Below are 23,107 nucleotides of genomic sequence, written 5' to 3' on the forward strand. Positions count from 1 at the left end.
TGAAGAACGTACCAATAAAACCTAATGAAACAAAGGAAGATCTCATTGATATGGTTATAAGTTTGTCGCAAAATGTAGGGCAGAACATGGGAAAAGCTGACATCACCGATATATATAGAATACGCGGAATGAAAGGAAAAAATCAAAGTACGCCTATTGTAGTTGAAACTTCATCTACAATATTGAAGGCGGATTTACTCAAAATGTGTAAACTATTTAACATAAAAAACAAAACAAAACTACGCGCTAAACACCTAGGGTTCCGTACAGCCGAAGAAACTCCGATTTATATTTCTGAACAACTAACGGCTAAAGGATCCCGCCTGTATTATCTTGCTCGAGATCTTGCTAAATCCAAAGCGTATAGATTCTGCTGGACGGCATATGGTAGAGTTTATGTCCGTAAAGATGAAAACTCCCCAATCATATTGGTAAGCAATGAGGGCCAAGTACAACATCTGCTACAAAAGTGACTAAATACATTTAATGACTTTGCGTCCCAATTGGCCGTTGTTACAAGAAACTATGTCTTTACAGTTACACTAACACTAGCATTCTTATTCATAAGTTATTTAGCTGTTAAGTGTATGTATACTAGGCAACAAGTTTACACTTTGGCACACATTTGGCATTACAGCTTAAATTCGATATATACTTATAGTATTACAGCACACACATTTCATTCTTACAAACTACTACACATAATCACAATCTATGCTTGCCACTCAGAGCATTATATTCCAAACATAAAAACTTGCACTCTTATTCTAAACCAAAAATTTAAATGTCTTTTTCTACGAAAAAGTCCCGTTTCTATTTACAAAATTACAAATACTTACACAATGTACTTCCAGAATCGTCTTATAAAATTCCACTATAAACTTGACTATGGATAGTCAACTAAATAACGTGCAAGAAATAGACAGTTCAGATATATCTTACTCAGTTCAATGTGATATTGAAGATCTACCTAACTTTTTACATATAAAAGATCAAGACATAACAATTTTAACTCAGAATATAAGAAGTATTTACAGCAATATACATGACTTGCAAACCACTCTCTCTGCATTTAATTTCCAAAGTGACGTAATCATACTAACGGAATGTTGGTTAAACCCAAACAAAAATATACCAATTCTGCAAGGGTATAATTTGTTTTCAACTACCAACCACCTAAATCAAAATGACGGTGTTGTTATTTACGTTAAAAAAACATTAAGTGCTACAGCTACAGCGAAATAAAAATAACGCACGCATCTTGTCTTCAAATTGAATTTGATTATTTAATTATTCTTGGGCTATACCGCTCACCGTCTAATTCTATTGCAGACCTATTTATAGAATCTCTAAACAGCCACTTGAACAATCTAAAAACGCATAAAAATGTGGTTATTACCGGAGACATAAACATTAACATTATTCCAAAATTAATAGAACAAACTAATGAACGAAACAATAGGTCAAATAACTTAAATATGTTATCGACTCACGGATTCCTACCTGGTCATGTACTGCCCACGCGAGAGGGAAATTGTTTGGATCATTTTCTCTTAAAAATTGCCAGGAAAGATCATATTTCTGCAGACATAGCTGTCATTAATACCTCAATTACAGATCATTTAACTTTAGTATTAAACCTAAAAAACTCAAAATGCAAGAATCTCGCCCCAAAAAATAAAATAATAACTTATTATAATGACGCATTAAAAACCCTAGCCACAAAAAATCTTTCTCAGCTCCTTTTTATTGAAGATCCAAACATTATAATCATAATATATATCATAATATAACATGTATAATGAAGGAGTCGATACAAGAAAATACGAAAACTGTTAAAATCCCAAAAAATAAGCGCATTATTAAGCCCTGGATTACCGCTGGCATCCTACGCTGTATTAAAAATAGAAACAAAATGCAAAAAAAGTTAAAAAATGACTTAAAAATCTCATATAAACGCTATCGAAACTATTGTAATAACCTTATTAAGAAACTTAAACGTAACTATGATAGAGAACAATTATTAAACTCTTCAAATAATACAGCGCTACGACTAGGACTGATAATATTGATTTACTAAAAGCCAGGCCGTTCCCTATTGATTCAGTTAACTTCGTTAATAACTACTTCGCAAATATTGGCAAAAACTTATCAGAAGAGATCATTTTGGACAACTATTGGCAATATTACAGTTCAGGCACTTCTCATTCGCAACTCTCATCTTTTGTTTTATTAGGCACGTCAGTCGATGAAATTAGCAGTATTATTTCGGGACTCAAATGTAACAGCTCTGCGGGTTGTGATGAAATTACTACTAAATTCTTGAAGTTAGCCAGAGACAAGGTAGCCCCCATCATTTGTCATTTTACTAACTTATGCTTCGAAAAGGGTACTTTCCCGACTCCTCTAAAAGAAGCTATAATCACGCCCGTTCACAAGGGTGGGGCCAGAAGCGATATCAACAACTACCGACCAATATCGGTCCTGCCAGCAATTTCCAAAATATTAGAGAAATGTTTGAACAAAAGGCTAATTAACTACTTAGACAAATACAACTTAATTTCAAATACACAATTTGGTTTTAGACAGGGTAAATCAAACGAAGATGCAATTTCCAACTTAACATCAATGATTGTTAAGCAACTTGATCAGAGGAATAAGTGTTTATGTGTTTTTCTGGACTTAAAAAAGGCGTTTGACACCGTTTCTGTTCCCATTCTGGTGAAAAAGCTAGAACATATAGGAATTAGAGGAACGCCCTTGAAACTGTTCAAGGATTATTTAAGTAACCGTAAACAGAGAGTTAAAATCGGAGAGTATGTTAGTGAAGAGACAAATATAATCTATGGCGTTCCACAAGGAAGTGTATTGGGACCGACCTTGTTTCTTCTTTACATAAATGGATTGTGTGATAAAAAATTGAAAAATGGTAAAGTTTTCTCTTACGCTGATGATACCGCTATCGTGTTCTATGGAACCTCCTGGAAAGAGGTCCAAAGCTCAAGTGAAGAAGGTCTTGCTAAGGTTTCTGCATGGCTAAATTCAAATCTGCTTACTTTAAACACGAGTAAATCTAATTTTATATGTTTCACTATTAAGAATAACGCTCAACCACGATTCAATTTTACGCTTAAAATTCACAAATGCGGTGATCAACAAAGTCAAAATTGCTCTTGTCCAACCCTTGATAAAGTCTCGTCTACTAAATATCTAGGTGTTGTTCTTGACCAAAACCTATCCTGGTATCCCCAAGTAGAATTAGTTGCTAGCAGAGTAAGGAAGTTAACTTATATTTTTAGGATGTTGCGATATGTTGCTACATCTGAGTTGCTCAAAAAAATATATCTGGCCTTGGCCCAATCAGTCATGACCTACTGTATTCCTTTATGGGGAGGTGCCGCTAAAACTAGATTCATTGAAGTGGAAAGGGCTCAGCGGTATTTATTGAAAGTTATGAACTTCAAATCATGTCGATTCCCAACAGAGTGGTTATATCAAATCAGTAACTGTCTTACAGTAAGACAATTATACGTTTTAAATGCAACTCTTAAAGTACATAAAACTCTGCGTATTGATCGAAGTATTCTTAATAAAAGAACTAATAATACTGTTGTCCCTTCAGTAATCACTAAAACGGCCTTTGCTAATAAACAATTTAAAAAACAATCCAGTCTTATATATAACAGAATTAATAAAGCACTTAATATATACCAATTAAATTCTTACGATTGTAAAACAAAAATTACTCAATGGTTACAATCACTAACATATGAAGAAACTGAACTCCTTTTGCAACTGATAAAGTAAGTCATTAAATTTATTAAACAATAAGGTTTATTACTTAAGTAATAATCAGCCTCACGCATATACACGCACGCGCGCATGCAAGCACGTTCTCACACATACACACACACGCGCGCACACTCGCGCGCATACACACACACACACACACACACACACGCACGTACACATAACATAATCGCACTCACACTGCATGTTTTACTCGCATGTCAGAAAAAGTAAAAAATAAAAAAGTATTATATAAATAAATTGAGATAAAAATGTGTTTTGTAATGGAAGAGCGAGATCTTCTGGCACAGGTTTTAAACTTAACAGAAGTTCTCCGCCTTATCTGCTATTGTTTTATGTGAACAAATAAATTTTCATTTCATTTTCATTTCATTTCATTTCATTTCATTTTCATTTCATTTCATCATATCAACCCATTAGCGGCCCACTAATGGGCACGAGTCTCCCACACATGCGAAGGGTTTAGGCCGTAGTCCACCACGCAGGCCCAGTGGATTGGTGGACTCCACACGTATTGAGAACATAATGGAGAACTCTCAAGCATGCGAGTTTCCTCACGATGTTTTTGTCACAAGAGTTATTCTAATTGCATAAAACGCACATAACAGTGGTGCGTGCTTGGATTCGAACTCGGACCCGCGAAAGTGCGGCTGAAGTCCTAACCTAATTTATTATGTAAAATTTTATTCCCGACGGCGGGCGTTATAAGTTTAACGTAACTGTGTGTGCGTGTGTGTCTGTACGTGGCATCGTATTTCCTGAACGGATGAACCGATTTTGTTTTTTTTTGTTTGAAAGGTGAGTTAACCGGAGTGTTCTTAGTTATTTTCCATAAAAATCGGTCCAGATGGCCAGGGCAGCCGAATAATGAATAATGAACACAGCTAAGAACACTCCCGATGAATTTCCCGTTGAAACAAAAAAAACAAAATTAAAATCGGTTCTTCCGCTCAGGAAATACGATGCCACAGACACACACACACGCACACACAGTAACGTTAAACTTATAACACCCGCTGTTTTTGCGTCGGGGTTAAAAATTTAAATAATAAATTAATTTGTAAAACATTAAACTGTGCTTGCGGTCTGTATGCTTAATGTAGAGAAACGTTAATGTATGTAAATTATTATTGTAATTGCACGTAAGCCTGCCGTATTTCCCTAATGATCGCAAATCGGCCGTCCATTATCACCCGTATGCAAACACATGAGATGGTAAGTGACGACGGGACGCGTAGGCGTTATGGTAGACTTGTAAACAGTGCGTAACAGTTACTTCGAGCCTTCATCCCAATGAGCTGAGTAAAAGCTTTTAAGCAGAAGTGGGCGTTCTCTTCATAAAGGTAAATTACGTCTATTACAGTCCAACAAGCGGTGATAGCCGACAGGTTGGCACTTCGGCTTCAACCCCGGCAGTTTTTTATTTATTTATTAGCTTTTCCAGGGAAACAAACAGTACTAATAAACATTAGAGTAATGTCGCATTTTTTAATACATAAACCAATGAAGTTTCCACAATTTAGTTATACATAAACAATAACATTTATTGTTATGTGCGTTTCAAGCAATTTAATGTCACTTGCTTTAACGGTGAAGAAAAACAACCTGCATCCTGAGAGATGTCCATAATGTTCTCAAAGGCGTGTGGAGTCAACCAATCCGCGTTTGGCCAGCGTTGTGGACTACAGCCTAAACAATTCTCATTGCGGAAAGCGACCCTTTCCTTCTTGTGGGCCGGTAATGGGTTGATGTGAAGATACTGACGTCCATTTAAGATCAAATGTGGTCACGTACTATAGCAACAACATAAAGGTTATGGTCTTAGATATATATATAAACAGTAATGCACGAACAAGTTCGCCGTTCACACCCCGGGCGTCTTTGGATGTGACCGTACCTTCCGAAGACTTGCGTTTCTCTGTGACATTTCAAATAACGTGGTATCTTTGAGACTCCCTTTTTTTGTATTCATTTGGGATTTCGTATAAATAGTGTGACCTCCGCTTCTTCTGCCTCTAAGAACTACAGTTACGTTCTTTAGTGACGCCAATGTATAAATCTTCCAGCAAATGTATGGTCCTGCCATGAATTACAGCAGTTTGTTTTTATATGAAACTTGACTCTTAAACCCTAGGTTATACACATTGTTAGCGACAAAAGGCGTGGTTTCTGAGTTAACTAATACTGGTTAAGGTTAAAGACCTTCGCTCATATACATTTGTCTCCGGTCCACTAGTCGCAACAAGTCGACATATACCTATAGCCTTCATGTGGCAAAACTTCGATAGCGCGATGAAGGATCGGTTGGCGCCATCTAGTGTGGTAAAATGGGAGACTACCACAGCCCGAATTCTCATGTTTTCCGTCATGTTCCAGTTTGCTTCCGATTGGTCGCCGCCACAAATCTCGCTGTCAGCGCGGCGCGGCGCGTAATTCGTCATCGGCAATAGATGCTACTGACGGTAATCCTATAAATCCGTCACTGCATCGCGCCGCCCCGCGGGTGACGCTGCGACCTAATTGCTTTCATACATATTTCACGACTAGCTAGCTTTGTCCCGTTTGCAATTCAAAAAGTACAAATATATAGCATACGATTGCCCCGAATTATTATCTATCTAGCACAAAAATATTTTTTCCAATCAAATTGGCAGTTCATCAGATTAGCGCGTCAAAACATGCATGCTCATCTGCTTTGTAATACATCAAATAATAAATATATATTTTATATAATACAGTTTTTTATAATACAGAGTCGCAAATCCGCATTGGTGCGCCGTCGTAGATCTACGCTCTATTTCACTGATCAAAATTAACCAAAACCGAACCACTGCAGATCACGGGTTTCCTCTCATAATGAAAAGGGTTTAGCCGGCTTAATGCGGATTGGTAGACTTCAGACGCCTTTGAGAATACTATAAAAAAAAAACGACAAGTAAGAGGTGCGTTCGTGAGATCGAATTCAGTCCCCCGGAAGGAAGTCCAGAGCCCTAACCTAGTGTTTAGGGTTCCTGAGGTAGTGCAGCGTGTCACTATTTTCTTTGTTATTAACTCACTTAGGGAGAATATGCCAGTTCCGAGCAGCCGGACTTAAAAAGGCTAAGGATGATGATATCATTCCTTTTTACACACATTAAATTATTCATAATGTAGTCTGACACAGTAAGTTTACAAGTATCTACCCAAGCCCGGTCGTCCGTCTAGTAGTATGGGCTGACTCATGAGATCATGAATCTTTGCGAATGGCGCAGCAAATGGTACTTTCCGATTTAATAGCTTTTAAACTGCAACTTCGCAGTTAAACCATTAAAGGAGCATTTCCCTCGTGTGTACACTTACTGAGCATGTAGAACTGTTCGCCAATGGGTTAGTGATGTCATTTTATAAAAAGTATGTGGTCTTTTGACTATATGTATTATTGAAACTGTAGCTTATTATTTATTTTCAGTAAAGCACGTTGTGTTTACACGCGCTACGTCAAAGTAATTCAACATTAAAATTAAGTTTATTTCAAGTGAAACTTATAACTAAACTTATAACTGTAATGGTCATCATGCCTGCGTGGAATTGTGCTACGAATACTGACTGCGAATATTTTCGCGCTGATCAGCCCGGCCAATCCTTTTCGAAAAAAATGAGCCAGACCTTATTTTAAACACTACTTGAATAAACTTGTATTAGTAGAAGATACTCGTATGTCAAAAGTGCTTAAAATATAAGCACTTTTCTGTTTTTACTTTGCTGTTTGTAGTGATTCTACCACCGGTTCGGAAAGCTGATTCTACCGAGAAGCCGGCAAGGAGGCTTGCTAACGTTGTGTGTCCAACGACATTTTACTTTTTGTGTTTTTATCTTAGCTAAACATAATTTTTAAAGTTCTGGTTTCGATTCCCAGGGTGTTTTAAAAACCCGTTTTAGTTTTCTATTAAAAAAATATTAATCTATTTTATATTTAAACATACCTTCCACTATAATTAAAATTTGTTGGTGATCAGCTGTGGTCCCATAAAACATTTCGAAACCCACTTAACACCTACATTTCTTATTGAAAGTTTCAAAGCAGCGTTATGAATATAACACTCTTGTTACTGCTGTTTTAGGGAGTTTTAACCCTAAATGGTAACTTAGTTGGCATAAATTATTATTCAAACTAAGCCAAGCAACGAAAAACATTAAAACTTTAGCGTCCCATGTTACTACAACTCATAAACCGAAGCAATCGTGAGCAGAAAACGATCCAGTTTATTGTTTAATAGAATTAAGGATATAAGAAAGCTTGTAAAATGACGAGAATAGCCGCAGTGAGTACCAATTTTACAATGCAGTTCTGTAATAAGGATTGAATATATTGTCGGAAGCGGTGTTTTTAAGTCGCCGAGTAACCCAAGCAAAAATTGCACTAACACCGCTTATTGTTAGAATCATGGATTTATTATGTTGTTATGTTATGATCTATTATGCTATTTTGTAAGCAAAAATCTAAGTCTACTGTGCAATTATGGTGATGACGTATAGTTGTCTGTGCAGCAGTTATCTACACACTATTCATTTCCTGTATAATATTTCAGTAATTTTTATTCTAATAAAGTGCTAATTTGTGTTAGAGAGAATTTTATTGTTTTAAAGTAATCACGACGACCACCTTAAGTGAAAAACCACCGCCTATAAACAGAGCAACATTTCACCATGCAGACATGTGTCCTACAAAGGTCCGCCTGGTGTCCATATACTAAGGAAAGCTGATTGCCGGCAGTTGTAAGCTTAGCAGTACTTCTAAGGACGAGTTCTGTCATAGAAAGCTTAACTAAGTATTATTTAATTGCAATAAGGTGTTCAAAATATCAAACAAAAAGCTCCCTTTTAATTTTTGATGAGTAACTACGGGCCGCGAAACGCATGTATCGTTTTTTTCTAGGAGCAAAGTATATTCGGTTACATTCGAAGCCATCATCTTGAAACTCGAACTTATAATGAAGACATACCTGCATGTTTCTAATATTTATTTTGTAATTTCAGACGTTGTATTGAGCAAATATTAAACGCCTAATCGGTTTCTTAGCTGAATCGTACCGGGACGCGACATCTCTGAAAGCTACCGCTAGGTTGGTACCTAGCCCTGGCCGAAGCCATCGACAAAATAAGTTATGTTTCAGCGACGTATTCTATCTGTTCTTAACTTCAAATTTACTAGCACTATGGGTAAAATTGGATGATCGTAAACGATTTTGAGGACACGAGTGTTAAGTAAGCGATTGTCGAGTTTTCCTCAATTTAAGAGCTTAGATAAGGTTGTTACAAAAAACTTCATTACCGTTGTCGTAAATCGACCTATCTTGCGATCCAGAACTTTATGTGACACTTTTTAAGGTGTCTCTACCGGCTATTGCTTACCTAGTGCGGATATTTCGTAAGCTATCGAATAAGGTGTATAGCGCAAGTTGCGATGGATGACACGATTTTTTTAAGAGTTTTTCAGAAGGTTTAGTTTGTACAAAGTGGACGAGTATTTAGAGTGTATTTACATCATACTAGATGTTGCCAGGCGTTACACTATATAAAAACACGCGTGTGTTAGAAATGTTCCGTACCCGAAGGAATCTAACGGGACACCCGTCTGTCCGCAGGCTGTTCTTATTTAATGAACCGCATTAGGTAGTAAATTTCTCTTCCCTCGTATATTTTTATTAGATCTTAAGAATGTTAATACTATGTAGTTCTTCATATTGCATCTTGCCTTCGCAACTTCCAGCTCTCTTTTATTATTGTTAATAATCATAATAAATGCTTTTAATTCAGGCCAAATACCTATATGACAAAAGTGACAAAAATTAAAACAAAAGATACTGTGAAGACAAGCAAATATGTATAAAACACTTTTTATAGATATTTACTCTACCATTACAGTGTATCTACATTCGAACTTAATTAGTTCTATTATTTATAGGTAAGATACTAGTAGGCCAAAGTTCCATACTAGTATAAGGTAAAATAAAAATCTATACCACTAAATGAAAAATAAAAATCTCTCTTGGCGAAACCAGGAAAATCTAATTTTTGCTCGTAAAATATGTAATTTAATATTAATTATGCAAAGTAATTCATTACCTTTCAAAAGTCCGTCAAACAACTAAAAGGTTGAACCGAGGCCTTTCAATTTAGCTTTGAGAAATGAGTATAAAAACAAAATTGGCGAGTTTCTCAATCAATGAATTTACTTACGCTTCTAAACGTGTTCCGATAAAAGCCCTTTGATTGCAGCTTACCAGCTTCCTTCAAAGAAGGCGAAAAGTTAAAAATGGTAAAAGAAAACGTTTGGAAATGAAATATTTTCGTTCAGCTCTGTTGGGAGAAAATATGAGTCGAAACATTGACGTTTTGACTTTGATTTGGTGCTTGAAGAACTTCATGTTTCGGCAGCAAATTGATGTTGCAAATTGGTTATATTTAAAACTTAATCGCGATCTACTAATTGGTCTATTGCCTAGTGTACGTCATTAGTAATGAGTAGGTATTAAAATGTATCCTATAGCTCCTTTTTTTTCTTACAAAGACGAGTTTAATATTGCTTTGAATAAATGGGGTCTCATGTTGCAATGCAGTTTTAACATTTTATTCGTATTTCAAAAATAATTGCCATTACTTTTCAGATATAAGTTAAATAATACGTTGTACTTCCAACTCGTCTTTTCTACCCGTGAGTAGAATTCGTGTTAAATCTGTTATCATTTAAAGAATCATATGGAATTTCAATTACAGACAAGTTCTTTCGATCACCAATTCTTAGCTGCAATCTGTTTTGTTTTAGCTTGTTGTATCTTTTGTAGATTTAACTAAACATAATGCGTGCACAATTCAGTTTTGTACAGTAAGTAGTACTTCTACATTGCAATCGTGGAATAGTTTTCGAGTAGAAATATTGCAACGTTAAAGTAAAATTTACCTAATGTTACTCATTTTAAAGTCGCAATTTCTATACTATATATTTTAGTTTTACAAAACTTCCACGGAAAGCGCTCTCTGGACATATGTGAATGAATTTGTGTTTTAAAACAAGGTTGATAAGTTTCATTGTACCACCCACTACCACGATTGTCATCGGCCCAGTAAAGGGCACGGATTTCCGGTGGGGAAGGGTCTAGCCCGTAGTTCAGCGCGCTGACCAAGTGCGGATTGAGCCTAACACGTAGACGGTGTGTGTTCGGGTTGCCTCTCTTACCATTGTGAGCGCTAAACCTTATAACTAAGGGTACTGTTCTAAAACTCTTGTTAGGAGTTTTACCGTGACTGTTTTGTGGGAACTCATTGACGGTTGTCGTTGAAGGTCTATAAAGACCAGTAAAGGGACGCGAGGCACTAAACGTAGTGGGCAACTGACAAAGAGAGTGAGTGCCCATGATGTATTAATAAATGAATGATATAATCATTTTGCTAAATATGGATGAGATTATCGGTGTTTAGGATATAAAGTTCCAACGTACAGTTTCTATTAAGAGTTTTAAAGATATTGGTAACATATCGGTAGAATTCCCGATGAGCGTAGGAACACCGATAAATTTGATCTAATAGCCATTAATTGCGAGAAAGAAGTTTAAACCATTTAAATCTTTAAAAACACATCTCTTAATACTTTTCTTAAGCTCAGCACGTGATAAATTGCTGGCGAGGAATTTCTTGAAAAATAACGAACGCGAAAACCGGCAATTTAAAAGCTAAAGAATGGTAACAATTTACTCTTGTTGAAAGCTGAAGCATCTTGAGTCGCAGTCGATTGTTCACAATAGAGCAAAACTGTTTCTACTGGTTTTTTTTTATATATTTTAGCAGTTGTCTACATTTTGACATCTTATTAAGCTCACTCGACTGACGCTCGAAGTAAATCTATATATATAAAAATGTAATACGGTTAGTTACTCCCATTAAGACTCGAGAACGCCTGGACCATCTTGGCTAATTTAGGTCTTAAAATATTTGTTCAAGCACACAAGAAAGGTTTAAAGGATGTGAAAAAAACTAAAATCCTTTTGTACGTGTATTTGTAACCTAACTCCTCCTAAACCAACTGGACCGATGCAATATGTTTCTGGTTGTTTGGAAGCGCAATTAGATCCGGTAGATGGCGCTGCTTTACCGGGCAGAACGATGTTTGCCGAGTCCGCTAGTAATAAATAATTAATCAACCATCAACATTTTCCTCCTCCTAAGATCCTATCCTTATATAAAGTAGAAGGATCGCATGACTAAATTTGATCTGGTATCTGAAGTTTTGGATTCGATTGTTTATTGATTTCGGACGCTATTAGATATTGAGTAATCATCACTGTTAGTTGTCTGTGCCAAGGTGCGGTAAGCATGAACCAGAATAAGACTTTCGGAGACTTTTCTGGACATTTTGGTCTTCACACTCCATCATCCATAGTCCTCATGTGTCCAGCGACTCCCTGCGACTCGCTTGATGCCACTCATGAGTCATCATCATCATCATGATCAATCCATTACCGACCCACTACAGGGCACGTCTCTCTTCCTCTCAGAACGAGAACGGTTTAGAACGAGTCTACCCCGCTGGCCAAGTGCGGATGGGTAGACTTCACACGCCGTTGAGAACATTGAACAACTCTCAGGCATGCAGGTTTCGTAACGATTTTTTCCTTCACCGTTAAAGCAAGTGATATTTAAATTGCTAAGATTAAATTAACGATTATATGTTACACTCGAAACGATTATATGTGTTACGAAAATATAGTTTCTGAAGTTGAAATCAAACAGCTGTCGAAGAGCATTAGCGTGATATTCTTAGCTGTCGGCTGCATGCGGCAGACGGCTTTTGTTAGAATTCACTAACGAATTCAGATTTCAGCGAGGATTCTCCTAACCCGATCAGTATCCATGGCCGCCTTCCGCGGGATAAGATAGCCTCGATGCGGCGACGTAATTGATTCTGTCTATAAGCCAGAGTAGTTACACAACGAGCTGAACGAAGTTTCCACTAAGCTATATCTTGTGTTTGAAAAAAAAACTTTATAGACACAAAGTTACAGTTTTATTTTGGTTTGTTGTTGGTCTCCCCCAAATTAGTAAGTTTGTTTTCAGAGACCATATCTGGTTGCCTGAAAAAAGCAATATCTGAATGACTAGACGGTAAAGGTAAATAAAATAGAACAAACGATAGTAAACAAGAAATTTCAATTAACATAAGATTCTGTGCCGCAAGACAAAATATTTTACATAACTTTGATTTATATTTGTGTAGTCATTTCAATTTTAATTCTTTATTATGTTAGTTTTAGGATCTATTGGGACTGAGTTTATCCTCGATTTCACTTGATGTTAAAGTCTTCAACTTTAGCCTGTTTAGTTGTGCAGTTCCTAATGTTAAAAGGGTCACTGAATTTCACATCTTACTTAGAACCGAAGACCCATGTTTCGAGGAAATAGCTACTAGTAGAAATAGAGCTTTCTGTAACAGAGCTCGTCCAGGGTGGAACTACCCTGTGATCATATACCTGAGCCGTAGGTGATAAGCCTCATGTCCTTGTAATAAAACCGGCACCCACTTGCGATCTGAACACCGGTTTGGCAATTACGTTCGGTTTATTAAGTTCGGTTTCAACACCGGTAGGCAAATGCTACCGAGAGCAAGCCGGCATGAAACTCAGCATTTGCTCTTTGTCAAGATCATAATATTTACAATAATAGTATACATAACCACACTGCTATATGAGCTATTTCCCAAAGTCCCGGAAGTACGTACCGGCAACGTTGAGTGTCCTTTGTTTGTTTTAAAACATCCTTCACACAAAGGCATTCCAAGATGTGTTCATTAGACCCTTGTTTGCCTCTACAGGGGTAAAGTGATGTTATGTCGGCTGATAAAAGGGCGTCTCTAATGCTGGTCCGAGGCCGGTGTTAAATAATTAGGGCCCTTATTTAGGGCCCCGGCCGGAGCGGAGGGTCCACAGTAAAATGTAAGGAAAATAGGATATTTTCTACTTAACCTTTTCCATAAGTAGTATGTATTTACGAAGCCGAGTTGTTAGGTCTAGTGAAAGCTATTTACGAAATTGGGTGATGAATGAAATACAGTAGGGATCACTTTATAAACGTAACAAGCACTGCCCGCGACTTCGCCTACGCATATTATTCGATTATAATAACTACCATCCAATATATTTGCCATAAATACTATAATGAGTACCATCCATAGAAAGTAATAATATAATTGCTAAACTGTGTCTGTTAGTTAGTTTTAACTAGATATAGATCGACACAAAAATGTGACAGCTTCCAAATTGGGTTAATTTAGCTGTAAAATTATTTAATTTGTCACAAACTAAAAGTTTGAAAGTTTGAAACATTGATAAATAGCTTTTACGAAGGAAAAGTTTTTTTATTCCAAAGTTCGTAAGTGTTATTTTTAGATTAAATGAAAAATGTCTGTCTTGTTTAAGTATTTTAAAGCGACATTATTATTAGTCCTTGTAAGGGCAGCTTTAGCGGAGTTAAGGTAAGCTATAAAAATAAAAATATCATTTTGGTGATGTATTTATAAAAAAAAAAATGTGTATATATCCCTCCTGACACATCTGACTTAAACGGGATCACCAGGGTTGTCCGCCTCATTGGTGGACGTCATTCCAGTCAGAACCTTGGGACCCCAACATCCTTCGGTTCTTCGAGCTATGTATCCCGCTGGTTGCCACTTCAGTTTCGCAACTCGTGTCGCAATGTCGGTAACTCTGGTTCTTCTACGTAGCTCCTAATTCGGCGGCTGAATTATGCAACAGTCAGAACTCACACTATCAGATACGGAGAAATCATTGACCCACAACTGTGGTGCTATAATGTAATGCTACCGCAATGCTACCAACCGCCAAAAGTTGAGAAGATTTGCGCTGGAAGCAAGACTTAAAAGAAGTACTCACACTTCGATAGCCTTGTTCCAGTTGATGACGTAGCCGGACAGCGCGAAGGTCTCGATGTTGACAACGTGCACGTTGCCGCGCTCCGTGCCCACGTGGATCCATTTGGACTGCAGCGGCAGGTGCAGGCAGGTGATCCTGAGGACAAAGCCAGGGGATTATAGGCGTATTCGGTATTACTATGCTTGCTATATATTATATATATATTATATCTAGCTTGTAGCCTAGATCGTAACAGCTAGGATAGTGGATAAAGTTCATTTAAAATGTGTAATTGACTTCTGAACTCACGTCAATTTTCGCCATCAAATCCAAGACCTTTACTTATAAGACCACATCGTATTGCATAGAAGCAGGCGTTACTTTGCGCCATTCCATGATATGTTATGAAAATTAAGCTTAATTTGCTATAGTGCGCGAAAAGCAGGAGAATCTGTATGGTCTCCTTTAGAATATCTTCTATCTTTATACTCAAAGACAAACAGATTTTCGGGAATGTACCATCGACGCACGTTTCGGTCCAAAACAGATTGTTCAGGTGTCAATTACACATTTAAAATGTAATAGCCAGATTATTTCTGCTGTTACTTGTCGAGGAGTTGGGTGGTTCGCAGAATATTTTGACACAGCTGTAAGGTATAAACCATGTGGTATATAAGTATAAGTATATATATATAAGTGGAGGTCTTGGCTTTGGTCCCTGGTCTGCTTTGTGGAGAGGGTGTACGCGGATGGATACCACCCTACCGATTAGAACATGCCAGGGCCCAGGTATGTAGAGTTCCGGTTTGATGCAAGGTAGACATCAATTAAGGTTATATAAGTTTCCCATACCTCTAATAGGACTCGACATAAAATGATTTCTCTATTCCATCCTATAAAACCGCATCTTATTCATAACTATACAACCGCTTTCAAACGTATAGTAAAGGGGAAAGACTAACATACAGATTATAGCAAAGAAATAGCGAGATATTATAGCATCCTCCCTCGTGGCACCTGGCAATGCAGCTACTATATCAAACACAATATTATTGTAGTGGAACGGTTCCAAGTGCCTGCACAATGTTATAAGCTTTAAATATTAGTATTTGTGACATGTAGTTATTTAAGTGCAACTCGCTAACTGGTGCAAGCACTTTTCTATTAAGCGCAAATGTATTGTGTTATTTGTATGCTATTGAGAGAAGTTTCCGCAACCTGGCCTATTTACTGACTATGTACGCTGTTTGCCGGAGCGACTGCAAACAACGACGAATATACTATCGCTAGGTATACAACATGATTTGTCAAGCGTTCCTGTAAACCTCGGCTAGGTACAGTAGTTATTAAGCCCAGTGTTAGACATATTACAATGGTCACTTAAATTAGGTACGCAATTTGTGCTTATACAACGTGTAAATGAAGACCGAAATATTACTTTACAGGCAGATTATTTACTGTCTATGAGACTTCTCTGTGAAATAGAAATGCTAATAGTTTTTGAGTAATACACTGCCATAGTTTTGTACTGAAACAATTTAGATACACCCCGAACAACACTTGCAAAATTAAAAAAATCATGTGACTCCTGTCACTTATTTAATGAATATAAAAGGAACGCATCGCGTAGAGTTGGTACTTTGCGCATGTCGGTCTTTTATCTTCAATAGGGTTGTCTTAGTAAATATTAAAAAGGTTTGGAATTCTTTTGTATGGAAAAAATAAATATGATTCTTTTAATTTAATATTTTTCAGGGTGATTCCTTATGAAATATCCTTATGCTCCTTTCATAAAAAATAAATACGCAACACTTATTTAACGATTGAGATGTAAGATAGACATACAATTTTGTAAGACTGAGTGCTGTGTTCTTAAATTGGAGGGCCTGGGTTCGATTTCCGGCAGGGGCAATTTTGGAATTTCTAATTTCAGATTTTTCTCTGGTCTGATCTAGTAGGAGGCTTCAGCCGTGGCTAGTAACCTCCCTACCGACAAAGACTTGTGATGTACGATGTCGCGTAAAAACCTATAGGAGGTTGGGTATACATACTCGCTGACAAGTTAGCCCGCTACAATCTCAGACTGGATCATCACAGGCAGCTATCATGTAGTGAAAATAAAAAATTAAGACGAAGTATTATTACGTTCAAAGAGTATACAGAGAGAAAACTCAGGCCAAGAAAATAAAATGTACGTAATGTGGTATATACACATAGCAGAACAGAATACATGGAGGGTATTATGCAAAGCGTATCATTTGCAGTAAGATTCTATAACGTATTGCGGCGGACGGGGAACATTGCGTGCAGTATTTCACGATTTTATCGTCGTTACAATGAATATAGAGTTCTCATACAAACATTCGTGTGTAATGTTAAATTTATACCAAAAATTTTGGAAAACAATAAAAAAAAACGATTTTATACCAACTAAAATGTAAATAGTTTTTTGTTAAAATCTAGCTTGAATACTATGCGCTATAACTAGCTCTTAAAAATATGTAAATACTATGAACTATCCGAAATGAAAACCTCTTTCTTTTGAAGTGGGTTAAAAAATTAACTGGCAACTAAGAAACTATTTTTTTTATTTCACTGCAAGTTGGCCCTTGGACACAATCTTATATGGTGGTAAGTGATGATGAAGGCAAAACATTAGAACACAGACGAGTACATTATATAAACACATAAATTAACTCTAAAAACATTACACTCCTTTTTTTCAATACTTTGCAGTCATGTTAAAAGTATTACAGATCTATCTATATATGCGCACGACAAATCCTAATAAATAAGCGTAGCAGTAGGTTAACTAGTTTAGGGGATTACAGTTAAAGGCGTTTGCTACTGTGAAATAGTAACAAAAAAGTAAATAACATCCAAGTAATCATAATTATGGTCTCATAAGCCACCTCAGCGCACACCCCCCCAATAAGCAACCAGCACGCAACTTTCACATTGCCCCAATAAAGGGGTTGTAAGACCTCAGCGACCGAAAAATTATATACTTTACTTCTTGACAGGAGGTATCTTTTTTTTTCTCTACTTGTCAGCCCTTGACTGCAATCTCCTGGTTGGAAGTGTTGATATATCTAAGATGAAAATATCTATATAGTATCTGGTCCTTTGAGGCGCTCTCCGTCTGTCCGTCTGTCAGCTCTATAAATAGTAGTAGTAGAACTTTTTTGTTATAGCTCTCGTTTGTAGAAGTACTTCCACCAAGCAGCAAAGCTAACCACAAGACTGTTACCACTCCATTGGAATGGAATGGTTGGTTTTAACTTGTTAATTTGATCAGCACTGAGCCGGCCATATCATAATATATCATAGTTGCGGTTGATGAATTAACAATGAGCACTAAATACTCAATATAAGTAAAACAGGGGATCTACCTAAAGCCCAAAAACATGGCAAATAAATAAATATATCCTCATCTAGCCCCAAAGGAGGCGTAGCTTGTGTTATGGGTACTAAGATGACTGATGAATATCTTTTAATGAATTTTATACATAAATACATATAATATACAGATAAACACCCAGATACTGAAAAACTTTCACGTTCATCACACAAACATTTTCCTGTAGTGGGAATCGAACCCACGACCACGGACTCGGAAAGCAGGATCGCTACAAACTGCGCCAATCGGCCATCTTCGTCGGCAAAGGGTCTAGCAGACAAAAAAAGATCTCCGCGGCTACAAAAATGTTATTATATATAGGTGATTATAAATATACTGTTTAAAAAGTGAAAAACTGATAAGTTTCCAACGCATTTACGTGTAATGGATGCTCAGGGTAATGAGGCCCGTAGCAGCGCTACGTCATTACGAGTCAGGTTTGCACGTAGTGGACATTAGTCCAGCGGAATATTCGCATTTACCTAACTACGCGACGCTTAAGAGGGGTACTGTGTTCATACACTTCTACAGTAATAATATAAATAAGAGTGTTCTGTTAGTATTTTGTACTATATTGACTTAATCAACTTTAAGGCTTAACCACTGTATCGAACAAATTTGGCACATATCTATCATATATTTGGCATCTTCGATATGGACATATAGGTTACCTTGCATCCCAGAAAAGAACAATAGGATAAATTGGAGACCGGGATTTCTTTGTGTTAAAAAAAAACCGAAAACAGCGAACGAAGTCGCGAGTCTTTAAGTAGCCTAGAGGAGTCCACTGCTGGACTAAAGGCCTCAGTATGGTAGTAGTAGCATAGAGGAAGCTTATACCAATTCTTTGTTATATTCCCTTAATCACCTCGAACGACACCCGCGAGAAGAGGATGGGTGATGACAGTTATCTATCGACATTCTGATCTGCCGTCCTCTTTAAACTTTATATTTTGTTTTTGTATTAAAAGCAATAGAATGTAATGCTTTCGCACCACTGTTGTATGAAATGTTCCTACTTTCCAAATTAAAAAGGCTCACTATATTTATAGTATGTAAATATTCCATTGTACTTTAACAAATTACAACAATACGTTATTTATTAAACTGAAAGCATCAAAAGAGCATAACAAATTGTTTCGTGCAACAACTGAAAAGTTCGCTAAAAATAGTAATTTATTGTGAAAGTTTTGCGCCGCGTAATGTGAGATATTGTGGCTCGCCCGCTTCAGCTTCCAAACTTCTTAATGGATACGAGACCAAAAGTATGCCAATTTTCTTTTATCACCAAAGACTATGGGAAGTTATTTCTTGTATCTACTATTTAATAAAATCTAACTAAAACAAAAGCTTACGCATTTGCTTGGTTTGTGAAAAGAAATAATCGCCTATTTTTATAGTAGTGATTCATGGCCATCATCATGGAAAACCATTAACCATAAACAGAGCAACACTTCACACGGCACGCAAGGCGCACGTCCTGCAATTTGCAATGCTGCAGGCTATGGTACTAAGCCAGCCTCATGTGCCTGTAACTACAGCTGCAACCACGCCCTTCAGACCAGATTGCAACATTCCTGCTTTGCTCATGGCGGTAGGACTTCCCCGGACGAGCTCTGTCACAAAACCTCTACTACTACTACTATCTTGATTACGAGACACCAAACAAGACTTGTTTCACATATTTTGACGGTGTTATAGGGCTTTGGCCCAACACACTCAATGAGTGTTGTGTTAATAAAGATAGAGACGGGTGGATTACGTGTGTTTGTATCTTCCTAGTCATGTAGCGTTAACGGTGATATGTCTACGATGAGGGGAAAAAACTAAGAAAAGAGTAACTTATGTCCTTTTGTAAATGGTATGTTTCCCTCTCAGTGCGAGTCTAATGGCGCACTTGTCGCCAAGTGAATAAAAACAGTTTTCTTTTCGTTTTTCCACTAGGCCTCGTGTTTAGTACAAAGAACTCTGAGAAATTTCTTGGAAAATAGGTTAACTACTCCCTTTGCCGCAGAAACACTAATGCTTTAATGAATGAATATAAATTCTTTACAGAGTTTAATATACAATAATAGAAAAAATTAATATATCTACTAATGGTGTGAAACAATAGTGGTGAAGTACTGAACTGTTATACTGAATCAGAGAGCAAGCGTAGTGCGTGACGCGTTGTTATTTTATTAATACAGGCGTGATGAACTGGTTCCTTGTAGGTACTACTTTCACACTAATACGCAACACAGAACCTCTTTCTTTAAATACGGTTCAAATACTAGAATAATGAGTTTACATACAGTACACCCGAGTGAAAGAATAATATAATTTACAAAAATCGCACACTTGCTTGCAGGTATATACCAACCAGAATAACCAGAATTTCCTAGGTTGTGAAGAGAAGGGTTTATCCCTACGAGTCGCTTGAAGTCGTATGTCCACTTAGTAAAGGTTCTAGCATTTGGAATCCAACGTCGGGAATAAACCCTTCTCTTCACAACCTAGGAAATTCTGGTTCTTCTACGGATTTTCTCATGGCTGATTGAATCACGTACAATTTTTAAATAATTCGATCTCTAACCAAAGTTAAGATATAGATTATAAAATAAAACTAACTAAGCATTTCATGATTTAAATTCATGAAGTACCTAATATAAAAATAAAACTGATAACGAATACGAAAGACTTGCTATTTCAAATTTCTTTCTGAATAAAAACTTAATTACCACGCTGTTACTGTAATGGGATTTTTCTGTCTCAGTTAAACTTAAAAGTGTAGGACCGTTTTCTGAAAGAGCGTTCAGTAATTACTAAAGAAATACCAAGTCCATTTGGAGAAAATAAGTGCATACCTACTGCAGGTTGAGTGAAACCAGTTTAAACTTCAAATGGGCTATCAAGGAGCTTTTATGAACATTTATATTTTATTTTATTTTATTTCTTCTTTAATTGGAAAACCAACAGTTGTAGATACTAAATAGTTAACAAATGACTTAAAACTAATAACAGGTTTCCACAGATAAGTCTTATATAAACAAGGGTACCTGATAGAATCCAGCAATAACGCAGCAAACTATAACAAAGTGTTAAGTTTACCTAGCTTGCAACAGTTTATCTACTAAGTTGCGACGTACACTGTTCATATTACCATAAAATAAGTCAATTTCGGGGTCATTGTAAACAGAATTAAGAAGGCGAGAGACACGGATTATAAAGTAATTAAATCTATTCTTATTTTTAGTTACGGGTACGTGCAGAATCTTTTTATGCCTAGGTAATCGCGATCTACATATTTTAAAACAATAGCTATGAGACGTTATTCTTTTTGGGTATAACACTGGCATTTATCAGTTGGCTACCTCGGCAAGAATTCGTACTCATATGGCCGGCCAATCTCTCTATCAAACTCCAGTATAGGAATAATTCTGAGATTTGAAGTCAATAAATAAATTTCAAGCGCAGGAACATTTCTAAGCTTAAGTCTCTCTCTATAAAAATGGCCTGAAAAATACATTGTCCTTTCCTTGCTAAGTCTTGTGATAAAGAAGAAAAACACTTCTGTTTATACGAAGTTAATAGCTATTACCTGCTTCCAGTAAAGGTCTATGGGTGTACAAGCAGCCTTTAGTGCCACCTTTATAAAACGACGGCAACATCTTTTAATTAGAAGGCATTGGATCCAATGCTGTTAGCGTTATTTCCGGCGTCCCCCCCCCCCCCCCCCCCCCCCGCCCCGCACAACAACCTTGTTACCGTAATGGGACCATTGTGTACCAGCGGGAATAAAGAGCTGCCCCTCTAGTTTCACAACGCTGCGGTTTCTCATAAATAACTCTTAGACTAATACTCGAGAAGGGGTTAGTATACAACGGAATGAATGGGTTTGAGCTTACAGCAAAATTAAAGTATTATAACAGAACGGATTATAAATAAACGCTAAGAAAGCTTGAGTAAAAATTGCTTTAACAAGGTTATTCTACTTTAGTTTAAGGGACACAAAAATGTCATTCTTGCTCCACAAAGACTTCCGGCATCCCATATAAGCATACATAGGTACGAGTAATAGCAGTGTTCTATGGGATGGATCTGTACCGCAATTCGGTAAATTCGTTCATTTTCCTGGGATTTACGATGAAAATTAATCCTAAGTCGCAATATTCAGGCCATCCGGTACGGTGCAATGTATAATTTCTTCAATGTTCATTCACACACACACAGTTCTTCCAAATTCACGTGTGCCTTGATCTGACACCGGAACATCCTGAGGCGGAGATGCTTTCACAATGTACAAATGCTAAGCGAAAATTTCGCCAAATGATTCATCTCTTTTACTTTTTTAGTTCCAACTTTATCTATCTTATCTCCGCTTATCTGCATGTAAAGTAAATCAAGATTGAAAAATTATAAATTGCGCCGTGCAGACTTGTCCGGTTTTCGTAGATTGTAGCTGGTTTCGAAGCTAAATATCCAAAAGCCTGCTAAATATTTATCCGGGTTCAAAAATATGATTTCTTACAAATATTACGTCGCTGCGTAAGGAGGACAAACAAAAAAAAATAATAACTGTTTTTAATATATCTATTAAAATAACATTTAGGTACATATATTACTATTTTTAGTATTTGCAGTAAGGGTGGGACTTACCCTTACTGGAGGTATTTCTCCCATTGTCTAGGGTCACTGGTAGAGATCTCTTACAGAGGTAAGTGTTTCCTTGTCCACATTTCCCCACAAAAACGAAAATCAAAACCACAAAGGGAACGAAGTAGCTTTTTCTTGTGACGGGCGTAAAACTGGGTTAAAGTCAAATATTGCGCGAGAATTCTACGGGGGAAATTCCGCGTGTTCTGAAATTCAGCAGGACTGCGAGCAAACAGCGCACATGCAAAATAAATATCGTAAAAGGTAACGGGGATGCTGCGAGCTATTCAATCTGTGGCGCAGTTACAGTTGCCGTGCGGCGGGACTACACGGTTGCAGCCACGCTGGCCCATTTTCGTTT

At 37.0% G+C, this 23,107-nt stretch overlaps 1 protein-coding gene across 1 annotated transcript in view; it reads right to left on the reverse strand.

Annotated features, from left to right (window-relative positions):
* The window catches only part of LOC120629698 (syntaxin-binding protein 5), a 288,649-nt gene that overhangs the window by 41,898 nt on the left and 223,644 nt on the right, over nucleotides 1–23,107 (reverse strand). Inside the window, exon 4 of the mRNA XM_039898677.1 lies at nucleotides 14,733–14,867. Within this exon, the coding sequence (XP_039754611.1) occupies nucleotides 14,733–14,867 (135 nt within the window). The remainder of the gene's footprint in view (nucleotides 1–14,732; nucleotides 14,868–23,107) is intronic.

The sequence above is a fragment of the Pararge aegeria genome, chromosome 15, assembly GCF_905163445.1.
Source record: "Pararge aegeria chromosome 15, ilParAegt1.1, whole genome shotgun sequence".
Taxonomy (NCBI): Eukaryota; Metazoa; Arthropoda; class Insecta; order Lepidoptera; family Nymphalidae; genus Pararge; species Pararge aegeria.